At 54.4% G+C, this 19,034-nt stretch overlaps 4 protein-coding genes across 4 annotated transcripts; 2 read left to right on the top strand and 2 right to left on the bottom strand.

The window, feature by feature from the left end:
- Positions 1-3,069: 3,069 nt before the first annotated feature.
- J4E86_001108 (uncharacterized protein) lies at positions 3,070-4,018 on the top strand (the record flags this gene model as incomplete). Its single annotated transcript, XM_051441678.1, has 2 exons — positions 3,070-3,168; positions 3,230-4,018. The coding sequence occupies 2 exons, from the start codon at positions 3,070-3,072 to the stop codon at positions 4,016-4,018; spliced, it is 888 nt and encodes a 295-aa protein (XP_051307849.1).
- Positions 4,019-4,544: 526 nt separating this feature from the next.
- Positions 4,545-5,071, top strand: J4E86_001107 (uncharacterized protein; the record flags this gene model as incomplete). The annotated part of the gene is made up of 2 exons (XM_051441677.1): positions 4,545-4,547; positions 4,802-5,071. The coding sequence occupies 2 exons, from the start codon at positions 4,545-4,547 to the stop codon at positions 5,069-5,071; spliced, it is 273 nt and encodes a 90-aa protein (XP_051307848.1).
- Positions 5,072-5,520: 449 nt separating this feature from the next.
- Positions 5,521-8,602, bottom strand: GCS1 (Zn finger-containing GTPase- Activating Protein for ARF; the record flags this gene model as incomplete). Its single annotated transcript, XM_051441676.1, has 7 exons — positions 5,521-6,498; positions 6,547-7,129; positions 7,182-7,310; positions 7,358-7,506; positions 7,563-7,628; positions 7,680-7,939; positions 8,443-8,602. 7 exons carry the CDS (start codon positions 8,600-8,602, stop codon positions 5,521-5,523), a joined length of 2,325 nt encoding a protein of 774 aa, XP_051307847.1.
- A 1,075-nt stretch (positions 8,603-9,677) lies between these two features.
- J4E86_001105 (uncharacterized protein) lies at positions 9,678-11,408 on the bottom strand (the record flags this gene model as incomplete). The annotated part of the gene is made up of 4 exons (XM_051441675.1): positions 9,678-9,775; positions 9,830-9,935; positions 9,988-11,317; positions 11,377-11,408. The coding sequence occupies 4 exons, from the start codon at positions 11,406-11,408 to the stop codon at positions 9,678-9,680; spliced, it is 1,566 nt and encodes a 521-aa protein (XP_051307846.1).
- Positions 11,409-19,034: the final 7,626 nt, after the last annotated feature.

Genomic DNA, 19,034 nt, shown 5'->3' with positions numbered 1-19,034 from the left:
CAATCTCAGATTAGGCGGGGGGTAAGTTGGTCCAACTGGGGGAGCAGGTAGAAGATGCAGAAGCGGCACTGTGCAGTCGAAGAGAGCGAAGGGAGAGAGGTAGAGAGGAAAGGGCGAGATGGAGGGGCCAGGAGAGAAAAGTGACGAGCAGCGGAGGAGCAGCGAGCCATGGACGAATGCGAGCGCTATAAGTGACGGGGGACCTGTGGCAGCGACAGCGACCCTGCATCGAGCCTAGCGCTGGCAGGCCCCCTGGCCGCGCTGGACGCACGCTTGAAACGCTGGGCCTGATGCGTAATGACTGCGCTTGGGCCGTTCCTGCGTGCGAAGGCCCTCGTGTGCGAGCTGGAGCACCTCGCTTTGATGCCGTGACGGTGCATTGCGCGAGGTTGAGTGCTGCTACTGTACACAAAGCGTTCGCTGCGCTCGCGGGTTTCAGGCGCTGGGCGTCATTTGCGGGATGCTCGCTCCTGCCGCACCGGGCGAGGGCCCTGAGCGCTCCTGCCCGACGCCACGACCGTACCTTCCTCGCGGCGCACCCAGCAAGGGCAAGAGCGACTGGCAAACAGAACCACCGAAACAGCGTCTTCTCATTGCTCGAGCCCCAAGCCCACGAGCACACCGCAAGACGTGATCCACTGCATCGATAGCGTCTATCTACGCCATCTCGGCCAGTCGTTCGTAGCGTCCCAGTAGTTACCAACGGCGGCTATGCGCCTGCGCGCTGCTACTGGCCAGTCCCATCGCGGCCACCGCAGCCCTTCAGCCACGCACACTCGCTCTAAATATACCCACCACCACCTGTTCACCAGCTCCAGCGACTCCTCTGCAAAGGCATTGGTGTGCACTCGTCTCTGCTCCGCAACGATGAACAGCGTGGCATGCGCATGAATGGACCCAAGCCCGGCACACTCCATCTCAAATCATTCACCTGTCTGTCAGCAGTCAGCTTCCAAATGTCCGCATCTCCCACGCGCAATCTGCAATGCATGTCGTGCGGGAGGAGCATGCTTGTTGGCGTGTGCCGACCCCGGACCTGGCTGCTGTCACGCTCCCACTGCAGATCCAGCGAGATGCTCGGTGCCTTGGGGCGGCCTCGCAATCGAGTCCCTTTTTTCCACCTTTTTTACACGCGTCGGCTTCCGCGGTCTTTCAATCGACTCGTGCCACTGCGCGTGCAGCCCCTTCTTCGCTGTCGCCTGCCGTTTCGTCCCGGGTCTACCCTGCTGTCTCGCTCTGAAACTGTCGCTCCGTCTCAACCACCGCAGCCCGTGCGTCGCTCCCTCATCTCGCTAGACTCTCCCTGCAGCAACGCCTGCCAAGCCAGACTTGAAAGCGTGAAACATGCTCTCGTTATCGTCACCTAGCGTTTGGGCCCCCGAAGCTGTGGGATGCGGAAGGCGCGCTGTCAGGGCGATGCTTGAACGCTGATCTCCATTCGCGTGTGGGGACGACGCCCCTTCGTATGGAGAAGTCTGAAGACAACTCACAGCTATGTATCATCGTCCAAGCAAACTCACCAGTCGCGCCGCTACCGCCTGCTGTACATCGTTAGACTCGCTTGCCCTTCGCGAGACTATCGAATCTAGCACCGAGGCCATTCGGAGTGAACCCGGCTACCGGTATCGTATTGGCAGCCGTTCGGTCAGAGCCGCCGTCTTTAGCGGGCAGTATGACTGCTTACGTCCGAACCGGCCGATTGCCCTTCGAAAAGAACCTCATCAGAACGCTTTCGTTCTGGACCGGAAGCCAGCGGCAACGATTAGTGGGGCGCATGAGCCCGTTCGGGAGCGCAGAAAAAAGGCAGGAGTGAGGCGCAGGACTAGACACGACAAGGCAACACGAGTTTTATATGCCTCGAGGTTGGAAGGCTTGACATGTCCAACAGAACGGTGCATCGCAAAGTCAGCATCGTCACACGTCTTGTCCAGACGAGTTCCCTCACCAGACACACAGCTCCTGCACCATCAGCGCTTCAGCACGCGCTTGCGCAGCTCTGTTTCACGAACACGATCGTCGAGGCCGTTGGAAATAGTGTGCCTCTGGCGCCGCAAGGCTGCATGTTTCGAAATTTCCAAAGCTTCTCGCCCACACATCGCGTAGACCTCCAATCTTTGCCTTGGCTCACCAGTGCGATGTCATCCTCCCACTGGATCGATGCTATTAGACATCGTCCATGGTGTACATACTACTCTGGGCCCTCCATTTCCTTCTCAGCACCACGGGGTGAGAGACAAAGCAGCTGAGAAAGTCAGCTCTATCACCTTGTCCGCGCTCAGCGTAGTCACGCAGTCGTAGACTGATGGGGCATTCCAAAAGGTCTGGCCTCTTCCATGTGAGGGTAAGGAGTGCGCATCAATATGAAAGAGTTGACATGCCGTCAGCGCAATGCAGAGTAAGTTCTTCAGTTCATCTATCGCTGACGGATAATTTGGAAAACTGACGCTGTTTGACTGGTGATGTTCCCGTACTATTTGGAACATGTTAAACAAGAGGAACGACGCTGTTGCTTGAATTCGCACAGCCAATCGTCCAGTCGCATCTAGGAATCATCCTGTCACTTCTACCAGCCGTCCAGTCGCATCTAAGAGGTCTTTGCGAGACCCACTAGTAGTGTTTTCGCATGTTTGACACTTGGCATGAGACTCGGCACGAAACATCTGACACCACATGTTCATATAGCTCTTTTTAACCAGACTTTTCTCAAGCGTCGCGAACATCAGGCAAACTGTTTCGATCAGCGCCGTCGCCCGTTTTCCGATGTCTGCGGCAGCGTTAGTAACGGAGCGATGGAGGCTCTTAGGCACGCAAAAGAGGAGTATATAGTCACCCTCGACGCTGCGCATCTTCCAATAACCAGATCTGCAGCGCATTTCCCATCTTCTACTACCTTTCTACTACCATCGATATCCTCTACAGCATCCTTCTTAATATCCACTAATACTCTTAATTGTCATCCTGACATTTCGACTTAATCCAAATCATCTCAGCTTAATACAAATCATCATGCTTTTCTCGAACATCGCAATTGCGGCTTTGGCCCAGAGCTTGACTGCCTCCGCTGCCACCATGATGGTCACGGTCGCTGCCAACAACAAGTTCCAGTTTACGCCTAACTCTATTGTTGCCCAACCCGGTGACATGGTCGCTTTCAACTTTGTCAGCCAGGTACACAACTGCTTCCATCACTTCACCACTACTCCAACAGATACTGACTCTATCCTCACAGAACCACAGTGTCGCCTCCTCCGACGCAAACAGCCCCTGCCAGCCCCAAGCGAACGCCATCTTCTCCGACTTCCAGCCCATCCCCGGCAACCCCAACGGCTCCCCAGGTGCAGGTGGCGCTGGTGGTGCTGGCAATGCCGCTGGAGCTGCTGCTGCCGCTAACGGTAACGGTAAAGGCAACGGTCGCAACCGCAACAACAACCGCCAAGCTGGAAACACACCCATGTTCATGGTCCCCGTCGTCGACAACCAGCCCATGTACATCTACTGCTCGCAAGCCCAACATTGCCAACAGGGCATGGTCATGGTCATCAACCCGCCCAACGCTCAGGCCGTAACTCAGTACCAGAACCTCGCTGCTCAGGCAAACAACAACGTTTCTCCCCAGGGTGGCATCAGCGGTGGACAGGTCGTTAACAACCTCGCTGGAACTACTCCCAAGAGCGTACTCGGTGGTACGGCTGGTGATGCGGCAACGGCAGCGAAGGCGGCTACGAACGGCAATGGCAAGGGCAAGGGTGGCGGTGCTGCTGGTGGTGGTCTTGCTGGATTCCTTGCGGGCCTTGGTAAGAACAACGTCGTCGTTGAGACCAGCTCCAAGAAACTCTTCGGCTTCCCCGGTGCTGGCGCCCTCGGTGGTGGTGGCGCGGCCGCGGCCCTTGCTGGTGCTGGTGCTGGAGCTGGTGGTGCTGGAGGTGCTGGCGCAGCTGCAGGTGGTGGTGGTGCTGGTGCCATTGCTAAGAGCGGACTCAAGGGTTTTCTTAACGGACTTGCTCAGGGCGCCAACTAAGCATGCACATAAATAGAATAGATATATTTGGTTGAGTAGGAGGTCGTGGGTATGGGGTCGGAGGTGTATGGTACAAGCACGACGATATCGATGGTAGTAAAATAATGCTGGTCATTGAAATGTAAATAGTAGTAATATATGTCTTATGAACTTTGTTGGAATAGCTTCTATGCATCTCCGTCAGCGCATCGTGGGAAGTCGGGTTGGTAGCAGTGACGTCACTTTCATTTTCGTAAGTAGCTATTGTTCAGCGACGCTCCTTCACCCGGAAGTACCACATCGAACGGAGTATAAGACACATGTTCATAACGACTCCTATCGTCGGGAACGACAGTGCTTGATCGATACCGCCATACGTCGTCACTAACAGAACGCATGTCATCACTACCCAGGGCGAGCAGCAAAGTGAGAGTAAGTACACACTGTACCCAGAACAATAGCATGAAGCCGAAACATTCGCCGCTCTTTGTCCAGCACAGCTTCACTTGCCATGTTCTTTGCGACGATACAATGGTAAGCAACAACAATGGTAAGCAGGTAGACAGCTGGCAGCTCATTGTCCATGCATCCACATATACCTTGATATCGACTTCTTTCAATCTCCAGACACGACTCCTACTCCTCTTCCATTTTATCTCACGGTCCAATATTGCAGTAGAATCGACATTCTTTATACAAGCATCTTCTTCAAGCACTACCAACCATAACATCGCCACCAAAGTCCACAACCCACAACCCACACTCATCAAACACAACAACACGATGCTGGAAACCATCTCACAGCTGCTGCTGGCTCAGCTCTCCATCTTCTACCTCTCCACCAAGGCCATCATTCCCAGTCTCGATTTCCCAATTCTCAACATCTGCATACTCGTCAACGACACTACACGGCCCCCATTTTCTCTTCCATCCACCCAGTCCCGTTCTCAGCACAAGCCACACGGCATTAGCAGCAGCAAGCAACGGGCGCCAAAGACGAAGAAGCCAAGGTGCAAGATTACGCCCAAGATCAACGAGATGTCGTCTCCTGGTCTCCAGTGTGCGACTATGTGATCGATCATAGAAAGAGAGACTGGAGAGTGTTGAGCGCTGGTTCGCTGGCACATTGGTTCATCATGGTATGTGAACACTATCTCCCCACTTTCGGTGCACCTTTTACTGATCATGGGGACAGACTCGCAGCATCGAGCATCAATCAGCTTTTGATATCTGAAATCGGTCAAGGGGTGGCAATATGCGGGTTGTCACGCTTACATTACACGAAGGGTTGATAGAGGTTTTTGCGGTCCTTTCCTTCTTCTTCTTTGCGACGGGATCGAGGCTTCACATTGATTATACATCACTATCGAATCATACGGAGCAAGCTTGCAGTACTTTTTGTATAATTCCGATATTGTCCTAGAACTCGAAATCTACTATTGGTCTCTATATGCAAGCAGTATATGGAATCTATGTACTGGAACACGTCTCCCCCATCATGTCCCTGTGTGGCTTCATCGCACTCAACGACGCTTGCCCAGCATCTCCACACCTAAGCCATCCTTGCCTTCCTCACGTGTAATCTGCTCGGCAGCCTTGACGAGATCGTATGTTATGTCGTCTCCAACAACGCTATCCTTCTTGTAGTTTGGATGCGTTTGGACGAAATGCCTGATCCACTTGGCGGCAGTCCAGTATGTTCCATTGGCGCGTTTGCGGATCAGGTCCAGGTACGTGGCGAGATCGCAACGTGTTTCAACATCGACGTTCATGCTGTTGAGGTAGGATTCCACAAGCGGGATGAGACCCGGGAAGCCATTGCCATCGGAAGTAGTCTTTCCGTTGATGACTTCATTGATAGTCATCTGCTCGTACTCGTCTTCCACTGGGCCGGTGGGCGTGGCTGGGCGACTGGCATTTCCAGCTGGTGTAGATGTACCCGTTCCGCCCGACTTGTGTGCCGAGAAAGGGTCCTTTCGGAACCAGAATTTCTGCGTCGATACAGCGTCGCGGATGTGCGCAGTTTCCATGTTCTCGCTCACCAGCGTGATGGGAATGTAGAAGTTGAGGTTGAATGAGAGGATAGCACGGGTCAGTAGCACAATGAAGATCGAAAATGCAGCATTTTCGAAATCTGTGATTTGGATCTCCATGGGCCGGAACTCGACGCGCCAGCCCATGTCGGAACCAGCTGGCGGTGGCTTGAAGCGCATGTGTTGCCAATTGGTCGACTGCAGGTTTTCAAAGTGGTCGGCCTTGGTAAGGTCCAACTCTTGAAGATCTTCGGCGAAAACGACAATGGGGTCGCGGATGAACAGGTGAGCAAAGTGTGTCGCTAGGAGATCGTCCATGCCACCCTCGACTAGCCGTTGCTTGATGTCGCTGTCAATGATGAGATCAGGGTCAAGATATTCAGGACGTAGGCGAGGATCTTGGGAGATGTAGGTTGAGTTTGATGCGTAGCGAGATTTGGGTAGTCGCCATCGGTCGTTCTTGAGCGGCTATGACGTGTCAGCGGATTCGTGATACTCAACAAGCACATGACTTACCTTCTCCCCAAGTTCTTCGGGCGTACGATCATCGACCGCCCTGCTAATCTGGTTCCACCGCACATCGGTGTCGGCCAGGAAGCCCTTGTAGATGGGGGTCGCCGCCGTCAATGCTAGCAGGATAGGTGCTATCGGACTGAGCTGGTCGTACATCTTCCTTCCCTCTTCAATGTTCTTTGCTTGGAAAGTGATCTGCAGACAGCAGCTTCCCATGCCAAAAGCCATGGCATCCATGTGGATGTAATTGTCCTTGGCAGCGCCATTGCGCACGTCATCATCTTCAGGCCAGTTGTGCATGTCATAGTTGACTGTAGGATCCTTCCACGGCCATGGCGTGTTCTCGTCCTTGAACACAGGGACGTTTACTTCGACCTTCCGGCCCCTCCGCCAACGAATGTTTGCTGCCAGTGTGGGAAAGCGAATGTGTGGGTTGGCAATTTCGTCCGGAACAAACTGGGAGCGCAGCTTGGGTCCTGAAACAGGATATGATGGTACGATACAATCGGCCGATCCAAGACGGGGGAACGTCGTTAATGTGATTGGAAACTCGGTCTGTGCCATGTGATCCTTCGCTATGGTTCGTCTGCAAGAAAGGTGAGCAATCACTTCATCGACGATGAGGTGGTGTGATCTACCTCCATTTCATGTTTGGCTCAACGTCAAGCAGGTCCTTGAAGCCAATGCCCCAGGGCTTCCCAGGAGTTGCTTCGAGCATGAATCTGCCGAACTCAGGATGGAACACCGGCGCCGGGTTTTCCTTTGCGCTGCCATGGTCAGTACAAGACGTCCAAATTTGGACAGTCAGGCTCACTCGGCGTCTCCGGTTTGCAAGTCAGGCACTCCGCCGCCCTGCTGCAGAAGCTTCTCATCGTTGGCCAGCGCAGCTAGGATATCAGCCTGACGGAGCGACAGTCGGACCTTGCGGTTGTCCTGGTCATAGCAAACAACCAGGTACTCGATCTGGACGGCAGTCAGTCGCCGACGCTGCAACGGACGAGCGGATAGTAATCCTTCACCTCATCTCCCCAAAGAAGGGCATCCCTCTCCTTGCCTTTAGCATTGCGCCAGATAGCGAGTAATTGCTGTCAATCACATCAGTACGTAGTCCTCCGGGGTCTTGTCACGGAGCGTACTTCAATTCCCCATGACCTGACCTGGCCAGCGACTTTCTTGGCCTCTGGCCAGTCAAGAGGCGTTCCAAGAGCACTTGATATGGCATTAGCGAGGGCGGCGCGCAAAGTAGCACGGATCTCACAGCAGACCCATCCCCAAGTTCTGTAAGGCGTTGCGGTAGGCAGTCCAATGCGGGTTGGTGCACGGGCGGGCCGAGCAGACGTGTGAATGGGTGGCTTCTCGTCTTGAACGGCGATTGCGGGGAGGTGTTCGGGGAGCACTGCAGATTATAGGACGTTTAGCGGGGTTTGATGCAACGCAGGGCTTTTGCAGTTTTGGACGCGCTGCAGACGCCTCGGTTTCCTGCGTTATCAAGGGATCGTCGAATGGCGGGCGATTGAAGGAACGACAATTCCTACGCGCTCCGCTGGCATCGACGGGCAATTTGCAGAGCTAGAGTCGGGTGTATGGATTATTAATGCGCAATGCAGTAAGCAATTCCTGTGGCCCCTTCCGAGGAGGAAAGCCCCGCCGATGACGCTTGCCTCTTTGGTAAGCTGGTCACGACATCAACTCACTGTGACACTTCTGCTGTGCGCGCATTCCATCTTTCTTTGCGCAACATGGTTGGGCATCCTGACAGCGAGCCCGCATGTGCGAATGCGCACGGCGTAGTCTCCTGCTGTCCACAATGCGCCTCGCCTACCGCTGTCTTCAACCACGTGCACGCCTGTCGCTACGCCGCGCGAAGCCCTCCTACTGGCGCAAGACCACGCCGCGTACCTAGGTTGAGAATCCCGATAATGTACGTTGCGAAAGGGTCCCCTTGGATACCATTGTCGCGGGCCGCGGGCTCCGGTGGCATGATACCGACTGCGCCGCAAGTATTGGCTCCAAAAGCATCGACGACATGTCTCTTCTTCGCTCTACCAAGCCGGCTCATTTCTTGGGCGGTGGTGTTGTCTGAGCTAAGCAACCGCCACTGCGGTACTGCACGACCAGGATCGGCTGCTGCTAGGCGTGCCGCACACTTTGCATCGTCGAGGTGCACATCGCCTTGCATATTGGGGGCACCAGAACGCAAGGTTATCGTGTCCTCGCTACTCTGGGCCTTCTGCAGCTACTTGGGTTGCAAGGTGCGACTCCGATGAGTTGTTATTTGACAGATGATACAATATGCGGGCAGCCTGTTTATATTGGGACGAGCCTGCGTCAGTCGTGGGCTGTGGTGCGAGCACTGCGGCACCATTCTCCATACCCTCGAGGAGCAGCGGCTATCATACGGCTGTGATGCGCAGAGTGAAACAGGATATAAGGTATTAACTTCTAGATTCAATAACTTCTACGTCGCTGGGCCTGAAAGCCGGTGGTATCTCTTTGTAAACGCCTGTCAAAATCCCCAAAGACTCGCACACTTCTAGTAAAGTGTGTCGCGCAAGAATGCCTAGAAGAACAGTAATCGTGAGATGGTAAGCGCTTGTTTCGGCGCACCGAAACGCCCGACCTATGATCGAGCCATCCTAGCAGATGGTGATATACAGAGAACGCCTTCAGCCAGTCTGCGGGCCTGGAAACCCTTGTGTATGTGCCAAAATGCAACTACTACTACTAAAAGACAAGCAAGAAATAGACCGTAGTATACGTGAAGCCCTAGTGCCGAGCGTAGCATGATGTTCTGGATCCGTTGTGGGCAACATCGGTGTGTTGACACGGAGGCACCGGTTCTCCCGGTTCGCCGTCTCCTCCAGAGTCGACCAAGCCGTCTGCAAATGACGTCCCTAAAAATGGTATATGGGCCCGCCGAAAATGTGAATGAAACAGGGTCATGGTCTCTAGTAAGACCCGCCAGTAGGCATGGGCCCTCTTTGTAAATGCAAACAGTATCTGCGCCAACACTCCTATGTAGTGAAGATGATGGAGACGTGTGATGGTGGTAACAAGCCCCAGAAAGATATCGAAGCAAATATGTACGGCTCCAAGGGCGATATGTCGAGTTAAGAAATTACTGTGGTCGACAATCACATCGTGGGTGAACCATGGTCAATGGATTTGGGTCGTAAGTTTGAGCTGGTCATGGCTTGCTTGCCACCCATTTTGCGGGTAAGCTTTGCATAGTCTGAAGGCAACGTCAGTCTGGGAACACATCTACTATTGTGAGTTGACTACTTACGTAGACCGCAAGCATTGCACAAGGTCCTGGCACCATCTGGCCCTCTTCGCCACTCAGGGGTCTCGGCTCTATTGCAGCTATGGCATCGACCTGGCGGCGCAGCTCGCTGTCAGGTGTGTCAGTAAGAGTAGTCAGTTGGTGGGGTGTGGATCACTTACGCCTCGTTTCCGAGTCTTGTTGTCGCCACCAGCAAAGCCGCCCATGCCTTTGTTGTCGTCACCGTAGTTGCTTGCATTGTCATCGTAGCCATTCATCGGTCTATACCGTGGATCCTGAGGAGGCTCCACGATGCTCGCCTGTTGATGATTGAAAACGACGTCTCGCATTCGCTGGAGGGACATCTGAATCCTTTCGCTTTGCTTAAGCATATCGTCGACCTCTTCTAACCGGGGCATTGACTGTGGTGTCATGCCAATGCGTTGGTTCTCATGGGCGCGCTGTCTGTAGATCTTCGAAAACTCTGCAATGCGTCCAGACCCGTCGGCCATCTCGTTAAGGGAAGCCTCAAGATCGAAACTCTCCAGATGGCGCTTGACTGACTCGCCGTATGGAGCTAGACTTGATCGACCGATCTTCTTCTCTTCCAGGCGAGCCATTTCGGAGTTGTCCTGCCACGATTGTGGGGGATAACGGGGTGGGGCAGAGTAGGTCGAGCTTGCCGGTGGGTAGGCAGAGTTAGGAGCACTTGCTGAGGGGGCCGATGAAGGATAGCCAGGGGGATACTGCGTGTACGGGTAATGATGGTTCATGGGTCCCGTTGATGGAGGAGCAGGGCTCTCGTAGGTGGCTGGTGGTGGCGGATATGATGGATATGGGACGCTGGGGCGAGTTGCGCTCGGTGGCGGAGATTGTGCAGTCTTCAGTGGGTGAAGGGCAGGTAGTTTTGAGTTGTGTTGAGGGGTAGAATACGGCGGCCGTGGATCTGAGAAGGGCGGACGAGGCAGGGCTTCTGACTGAACCTGAGGCGGTTGTCGGGAGACTGTGGGTGATGCCGGGGCCCCGACAAATGGACTTCTTGGGTATGTGAATGGGTTGGAGGGTCCTTGGCTGGCGTGCTGGAGGTCAGATGGAAAGTGTCGTGGCCGTGGCTCGGCGGGAGAAGCAGCAGCAGACTGGGGATGATAATGCTTAGGAGCTGAAGTGATGGCTGAAGGTGGAGGCACTGTAGCTGGGAATGGCAGCGGCTGTTCCGAACCTAGGGCTTCATGTATCGATGGCAGGGATTGCCGGGCCGTCGGTCGTTGCGACTCTTTCTCGTCGCCAGAGGTCCTGCGTGAGTCGGGAGGAGACAGTAGGCCTCCAAGCGAGCCGGGTACTGCGCTGGCGACTGACGATTGGTGATTGCTGTGCAAATGCGGCGGCCCCGCGTAGGGGTGCAACGGGCTGGGCATGGTAGCAGTAGCGGCGGCAGAGTGTTTTCTTTGATACTCGACCTCTTCGCGCTTGACTCTATCGGCGTCCATGTGGTTGATTGACGGCAGACCAATGCTACGGCGGACAGTCAGCACCCGTACGGCGGGAAGGGAGCGGGGGGTCAAACAACATACCTTTGCCTGTTGCCGGCATCTATGGTTTCCATGGTGGGTCCTGTGTCGGACGGGTCGTGGTGGTGGGATGCGACAGCGAACTGCTGCGGCAACGCGATGGCGGGGAATCGTGGGTGCCGCGACGTTGATGTACCTTCCCGCACAACGTTGACCAGCACGGAGACCTGAGGTCGTTCCTTCCCGCACAACGTCAGTCGCCACGAAGCGTCTCACTTTGCTCTTTCCTCCGCAAGCGTGGCCAAGCAATTCAGTCCGATTCTTCCAAGCCCCACAGTGATGTTGCAATTGCAGTCAGAAGCCGGATTTCAGCAGTGGCGACGTCCGGATCTCTTTTTCTTCAACGAATGGATCGGTAGGCAGGCAGAATACCGGGTGTTGTTGATGTTGTTGTCGCTGCCGCTCTTTCTCTTGTCGATGCTGTGGCTGACGTAGTGTCGCGGGCACGACGGCCGTGGAAGAATCGCTTGCGTCGATACACACTCAATACCGCACTATGTGTCCGTCTCTTGCTGTGCGTCGCTCTTGGTGCTCCGAGGCGGCGCTGGTGTGTTGGATGATGTGGAAAAGAGATGGGCAGGTGTGACATGGGCGGAGGAGCGGCGATCAGACAAAACCCGTGATCTCACAGCACACTACGCGGAATTCAGCGCCTCCTCTATGCCTGCAGGCATGGTGTGAGAGGAGACGAGGGCTAAGACAACCGCAGCGGGCTAAAGCAGATGCGATCGGAGATGAACCGCTCCGGCAGCAAGTAGTCGCTCAGTGTGACGAGGATGTGCAGCGCGCGGACTAGGATGCTCTGGATACGGCACGTCTGTTTGCCCCAGCAAGGATGTGGGTGGAGAGGGCGGTCGCTGGGTGTTCTTGATGCAACACTCGAGCGCTCCAGCGGGCTCCTAAAGCGTCCACCCAAAGGGCAAGGATATGCGACACGCCACGCCCGCCCTTGCAACGCTTGCCCGATCAGATCGCGCAGCCCCCTAAAAGCAGCAAGTCTGATTTTTCAAGGCGCCATGGCGATGCTGCATGACGGGCCCACGTCCGTTGGGCGGTGGCGGCTTGGGCGTGGGCTGGCTCGTCGCCATTTCTTCTGCTCGATCCGCAGCCGTTACGACCAGGGACATCAATCGCGACCGCCATCCGCGCGAATGGGCACCCCGCGCACACGAGGTGAGATGCGCCCATGCCCGAACAGGAACAGCCCGCCGCCATGGCACGAATTATCGTTGTGGCATGCAATCGAGATGCAACCGAGCTTCCATCATGCATCCACCCCGGCCTGCACCCACGCCCGTCCTGTCACTCCGTCCCTTGGCGCCCACAGCCAGCGAACTGTCACCCACCAGCGCCGACGCCTCGCACAGCACTTGGTCGGTACCGGAGCCCTCCACTGCTGTCACTTGCGGCCGCCGCGCGCCAGAAGTCATGTGTTGGGCACCAACCCTCCGCCGACGGTCTATCGCAACTTCCTGCCAGGCACTTAACCTGACACCACTTCGGGAATCTCCATCGCCCCAGGGGTGCCCGCGCATCTGAATCGGTGGCAGTGCGATTAGTGCAGCGGGGCTGCGGACGCCAGAAGCGCCCTCACAGAAAAAGGCACATGGTGCCGAAGAACCATCTCAGCTCGCCAGATCCCATCGGCCCGACAGGCTTCGATTCATGGACTTCCATCAGACGTCTGAGCCAGTCTTATCGCGTGCATTTGGCCTGTCTATCCATCAGCCCATTTCCTGCCATCGCTCTGTCCCACTTCTGCTTCGCAAGCAGGCTTCGCAGGCGTACCTCTCGGTTACGTCAGTAGTCGCTAAACCCCCTCAACTATTTGCACTGGCTCCATCCTCCTCCGAACCATGCAGCTCCAAGCGCTTGACCGTTGACGCCTACACGCGTTTAGTGTAACGCATGGAATCACCTCCTGCACGACGGCATCGTCGTGCGTTCGCGTCTGTTAAACGTCTGTGCTATGACCAATGCGCTCCGGCGCTGTCAAGTCGATATAATCAGACCGTAACCGACCCAAAGATCGCTGGTACGCTATTAACAAGTCTCCGTAGCGATCCAGCTGTACCAGTGGGACCGTCAGCCATCTACGCTCGTCATCTCCTACTACTCACGCCTCGTACCCTGCGAACCTTGATGCAACCATAAGGGCCTCTCGGAATGTTCCTCACGCCGGCTGACGACGGTCTGAGTATATGCGCAAGCCGAGTGAAGTGACTGTCGGCGTCATCTTTCCGGTCCGGTCACCGTTCAACACCGTTTTGGATATTGGGTGCAACGTGATTGTTGGGCGCCGCAGCATGCATCAAACCACATATTCCATGTCCCACAGCCTTTGAGTGCCTCTGTTCATCTTCACTATTCTCAGGGCCGCCGCTCGTCCCATGCTGTAGTGTCTGCGATATGGATAAGGCGCAAGCATGAACGTGGTATCGGTGGCTTGTAACGTTGAACCGGCGCAGACGCTCGGTTGCGCCATCGTTGAATCTCGCTAAAACATCCTTCTATGTACGGTACGCCTTAACACAACACAACGGCTAATTTTGGCTGACTTCTCGACACCACCTTGCAGCACGCGTCCGATTGACGAGTGTCCGATCCGGAGTCATGTCTGGATTTCCAAGCAGCCGGCATCTGACATGCGCCGGTTTGCGCAGTGTTACATGGCGCGGAATCCAATCATGCGCTGATGACTGACCCATGTACTAATGGGCAGGGTCAAAAGCTCTGTTTCGTTTCAAAACGCACATTGTGAGGGATGAATCGAGCTCAAGAATCAACTCTCATGTGGTCGCTTGTTGAGAGGAGCTTTTGCTCGATATTTTGAAGGAATTAGAGAGAGCTGGTCCTCATTCATCCACCGAACCTATCCATGGATCCCAAGCTCAATGTTCGGCTTGAGCCACATGTACCTGGCATTTCTGACCCAGCAATCTAGGTTCCAGTTGTGTCTTTCCTGTTGGATGCAGACACCCTACCCTTGCATGTCCGGCACTTGGTTCAACTTCTGAATTTGACCATGCAAAATGTATCGGTATATCGACTTCATTGGTCTTTTATCCTATCGGTGTGGCAGTGTGTGCCCCGCAGTGTCATATCTGACAGGCGATGCCCCACATCTCCTCCGTTCGCGACAACGCTGAGAAGTCACTGGTTTCACAATCTGAAAAGCAATCACGGCAGACATGCTGTATGGTACTTCTTCGGATTTTGCAAAGAGAGTATCCCACTCTTGATTGCGGTCAAGCCGAAAACGTGACGAGCAAGTCATGTGGCCGATGTGGCCGTTTGTTATCCGCGGCAAAAGTTGACTCAAAACTGGTCCGCATGTAAATATCGGTAAGCGACGAGATGGTCCATGCGTGATTCACATGCTACTCTCTCGGTCAGTCACCACTAGTGAGGCGAATCCTTACCAGAAGCACATGCTGCATGTCCCAGAAAAAACGCATTGGTGCTTCTCGAAGTCTGACGCTGGACAGCGAATGGAGCCGGCAGAACATGCGACACATGTTATCCATATCCTTGCAATAGCATTTCTGTGCTGACTCGAGATCTCAATCATCTACCCTGGCTCGGCGGGATCGTGATCTTGTTTCGGGCACACCCTTTTCGTCTGCTGCACCTGCAGCTGCATGTATCCGATTCTGTTATCCAGGCTTAGCGGACGTTGGCCCAAATCGGTCTAATGTGTGCTGGCCGATTCGGTTTCATGCTTAAGCGACATGGTACATCACCCAGCACGCCGGTTCAGATGCATCAAGAGTATCGCATCGTACGACACCTGACGCAAGCTGCCAATTGTGTTTTGAAATCTTCTCTTCTTCAAGCTCGAGCCTTGTCCGTCATCGGGCTTTTACTCCAACCAGGATATGATCACCACGCCCATGATTCCGGTTGAGGAGCCCGCGAGGCGTAGCGATTTTCGCTCGGCTCGTCGCGGAAAAAAGTAAACGTTTCTTGTCCCGCTCTCTCAGGGTCCGCATGGCACATTCAACCTCTTTTTGGCGACCCGCGTCAAGCAATGGTCGATCGAAATATAGAGCCGGCCATCTCTCGTATTGATTGGAGATCTTATGGAGAAGTGGGTCTATAGGCGCGTACGATCATTTCGCATGGCCACTTTAGGGAAGCCATTGCCGCAAGGGATGTCGATTTACGGAAGACCCTATTTTGTTGACGGTTGTCGACGATGCGTTGCGATCCTGCAGTCGGACGGCAGGAGATTTGTAGGCCGCGGACCTTCAGGCTGAGCACGTTCGTAGCGATGCTCTGAGACTCCGCTGTCACGCACGAGCTTTTCGCGTGCATCGCTCATCGCTTTCGGTCTCCAGGAGCAGGAGCGCGGCTGATTATGCCAAACAAGAAAGCAACATACCTTGGGGTAAGCCTGACACCACCAGACTGCATTGTTACAAGGATCCTGCTGAGTTGTTTTTCGCAGCCGCCCGCAGTCTTCACAAAAGACACAACAGGCGCCAATGAAATGCGACAAGAGGCGGCTCGGGACTTTTCACGATATCTTGCTGGCCAACTGCCGCCGCACTTAGATGCACTCTACAATGCGACTAGCTTACTAGGTGCGCATCGTGAAGAAAATCCTCGTGTGGAGTTGTAACTGGATCTGCAAAGAGAAGGACCGATTCAGGTAGTCATTCTGCGGAGTTCGACTAATCGGAACAGGTGGACATTGTATGTACAGCAAAGTAGCACACCTCTACTGCAGCTGCTAGCAGTCCAACGGTGTGGCTCTGGTGTACCGGCTATCATGAGAATCGCGGCTTGGCTCTAGATCCCTAAATGGCAACAGGGTCTAGCATGCGAAACGCAGACATGGAAGCCATGGTTGCGCATTTCAGATGATCTTGCGTTCGCATGCGAGCAGCTCGTTCTGCCAGATCTATGACGACATCGATCTGCCCTCCCGCAGTCAGAGATCTGGCTGGGGCTGTAAGATCAAACCAACGCACGCCCTTGCCCCCCAAACATAGTTTGACTGTCATTGGTGAACTGCCACTTCGAGGGACACCCGTCATTGCTCGAGTTTTCCACAGTAAGGTCCCGACGCCTCACTTCATGCGAGATTACCCTGTCGCTTCACCTTGAATTCCCGGATACTGGAATGCGAATGCGAGACGTAGATCTCTGGATCCTCCCGCGTCGGCACGCGGCGGCAGCTCCACCACAGATCATTCGCCGCTTTCGACAATGATGGCTGCCACTATTCCGTGAAAGACGGCACAGGAGCAAATCAGCATAAGCCGACAGCTCACCTCGTGCAGAGCCGCCTCTGGCCCAAGTTGGCATTTAACGTTTAGAAGGCAGCGCTACGCTTGTCACGAAACGCTCTTTTCGGCACGTTACGCTACGAGAGGTAATAGCCAATTCACGCGCAGCCAGATAAGCGCTCGTTAAAGCGGCACAAGATCACCAAACGGGATAGAGTTTCTGACTACATGCCAAGCTCAGACGAGTTCGCGCCATGAGGGCGCCTCGGCAAACAACGGGATGCTGTCGACGCCATCGCCATCAGATGCGATAGGCAAAAGACCTCGCATGTGTGGAGGGCTAGTGTCTCGAGTCGGCTGCCCTTCTCTTCACCGGTGTAGGAATACCTGAGCTTCGAGTATACTAACGACGTAGTCACGGTGAAAGCCACGTCGCCAGCGCATTGAAGAATATTCCTTTCGGGTTCGAGGCGCTTGCGGCCATACTCCATTGACCTTCGCGCCGGCTTTGCTTTTTACGAAAATCGCCTACCGAGTGGACTCTCGTACGACGTGGCGCTGCAAACCTCCAGACGCTATTAGGGCGTTTCGGGTTGCCCTGCAGTAGGAGGCTGACTAGCCTCTGCCACTTACACGTGATGAACACGGTGGACTGCGAAGTTGTCTAATGGCTAGCGAAGACGCGTCGATCCCACACTACACCCGCTATAGCCGGGTAGGTAAGCCTCCGCGATACGCTAGGTCGAGGCTACATACCTAGACAAACCCGCTCGTCTCCTTGATGTCGTGAATATGCGGTCACCGACGCATCAGGCCGAAGATGGACGGCCAAATGCGGCCCCATGCTGGTCCCTGTTGCAACACTCAAAGTGGATTTCTGCCCAAAGAGAAATGGCGGAGATACTGATCAGCAGCCTGGATGTCTACCGGAATACTGGATGGGCCGTCGCTACTAATGAGAAGTGGCAGCCCATCACGAGGGGAAAGATGCCTATCCTCTGGGTATCAATTCAACAAGCCTCCAGGCCGAGGCACAATACTCGATAGTTCAGCATGAGATGAAAAACAGGTACGCCATGCCTCTTGACGTCTATCTCCGTCACTAAAACGTACCGTGGGCGCCTGCGAACTCCGCTCCGACCTTCAAACTTTCCGTGTGCCTGGGACCGCTACTACATACCGGATTAACATCCGACAAAACCTGCCGCTCACGTTGCTTTTCGTCGCATGCACATACGTTGAGCTGTGGCTGTGGGTTCTAGAATCGTCAAAGTGACAGGGTCGCATTCTAGGGTATCAATTGTCGTGTTCCTCACCCGTATTGATCGACAGTCAGGTACGGGCGGTGAGTTTACGACAGTGCTTTTTTGTGAGGACGTGGCATATCGATATTGCGACAGTGGATAATTTGCTTCACTTTGGCCTGCTGTTACTGCTAATGGCAGATCATTTCTTGCATGTTCGGCACACGACCCATCCGGAGCTTCAGATGTTTTACCATCAGTGTAGTACCGCCTGCCAGCCCTGAAGCTAGGCAATATTGGCTGGATAAAGGGAACTCTTGGCCGCTTCTCCTGAGATCCCCACGTGAGTAGTGCTCGATTGCGTTTGCGGCTGGGTAAACAAACAGGGTAGTGCAGATCGTGAGCTCTGAGCTGCTTCACTTCCCACGTGAGCAAGTATTCTAGATGAGTCATCTAGGCTTCCTGGGGAATTCGGTTGCTCCTGCAGCCTCATTTATTGCTAGGTCCATAGCCTGGCAAGAGAACGCTGGTTGACCGGGTGACAAGGCGAGGCGAGTGGGAGTACGCTTGATGTAGCCCGATGGGCCACATGTCACTGTCGCTGAACTGATGGAAGGACTGCCACAATGACTTTACCAAGAACACCGATTACTCAGTTACCATCTGGAGACATGAAAGATTGGATGAACCGGAACAAAGTATCCTCACACACGCATTTGCCTATGAGGTATGACACGGCATAACAGGTATGAGTGGTTAATGCAGCGCACACTTGCTGTGCATACGTCGAGAACCACTTGTTCTCAACTGGATACCTCAACACTGACACTTACTCCAAGTGTCACAGCTCATGTTCCTTGCTGTCTGCTTTGACTCTGACGACCCGGTCTCAAAAGGCTTCCTTGATGCACTGTCCTCCTGACCCGCCTTTGTTGAGATCTCACAGGAACTTCTTACTAACACAGTGCTATTACGGTGGAGTGTTGATGCAGAGCAGGGCATCAAAACGCCTAATACAGGGCTATAATGGCACTGATTCGAAGAATGCGCGGGCATACTACTTGCATGTAAACGCCAGGTTGCTATCACAAACAAAGATGTGATGATGTAGGTGTTTACCTCTGTCGTATCCGCGCAGTTGACATGTCTTGATGGCAGTCTGCATCTCCCGTCTTTCCATAAG

The sequence above is a fragment of the Alternaria arbusti genome, assembly GCF_024043155.1.
Source record: "Alternaria arbusti strain BMP 1465 chromosome Unknown scaffold_1, whole genome shotgun sequence".
NCBI lineage: Eukaryota > Fungi > Ascomycota > Dothideomycetes > Pleosporales > Pleosporaceae > Alternaria > Alternaria arbusti.
The sequence above is the reverse complement of the archived record's forward strand: the minus strand, read 5'-3'. Positions and strand labels throughout refer to the sequence as shown.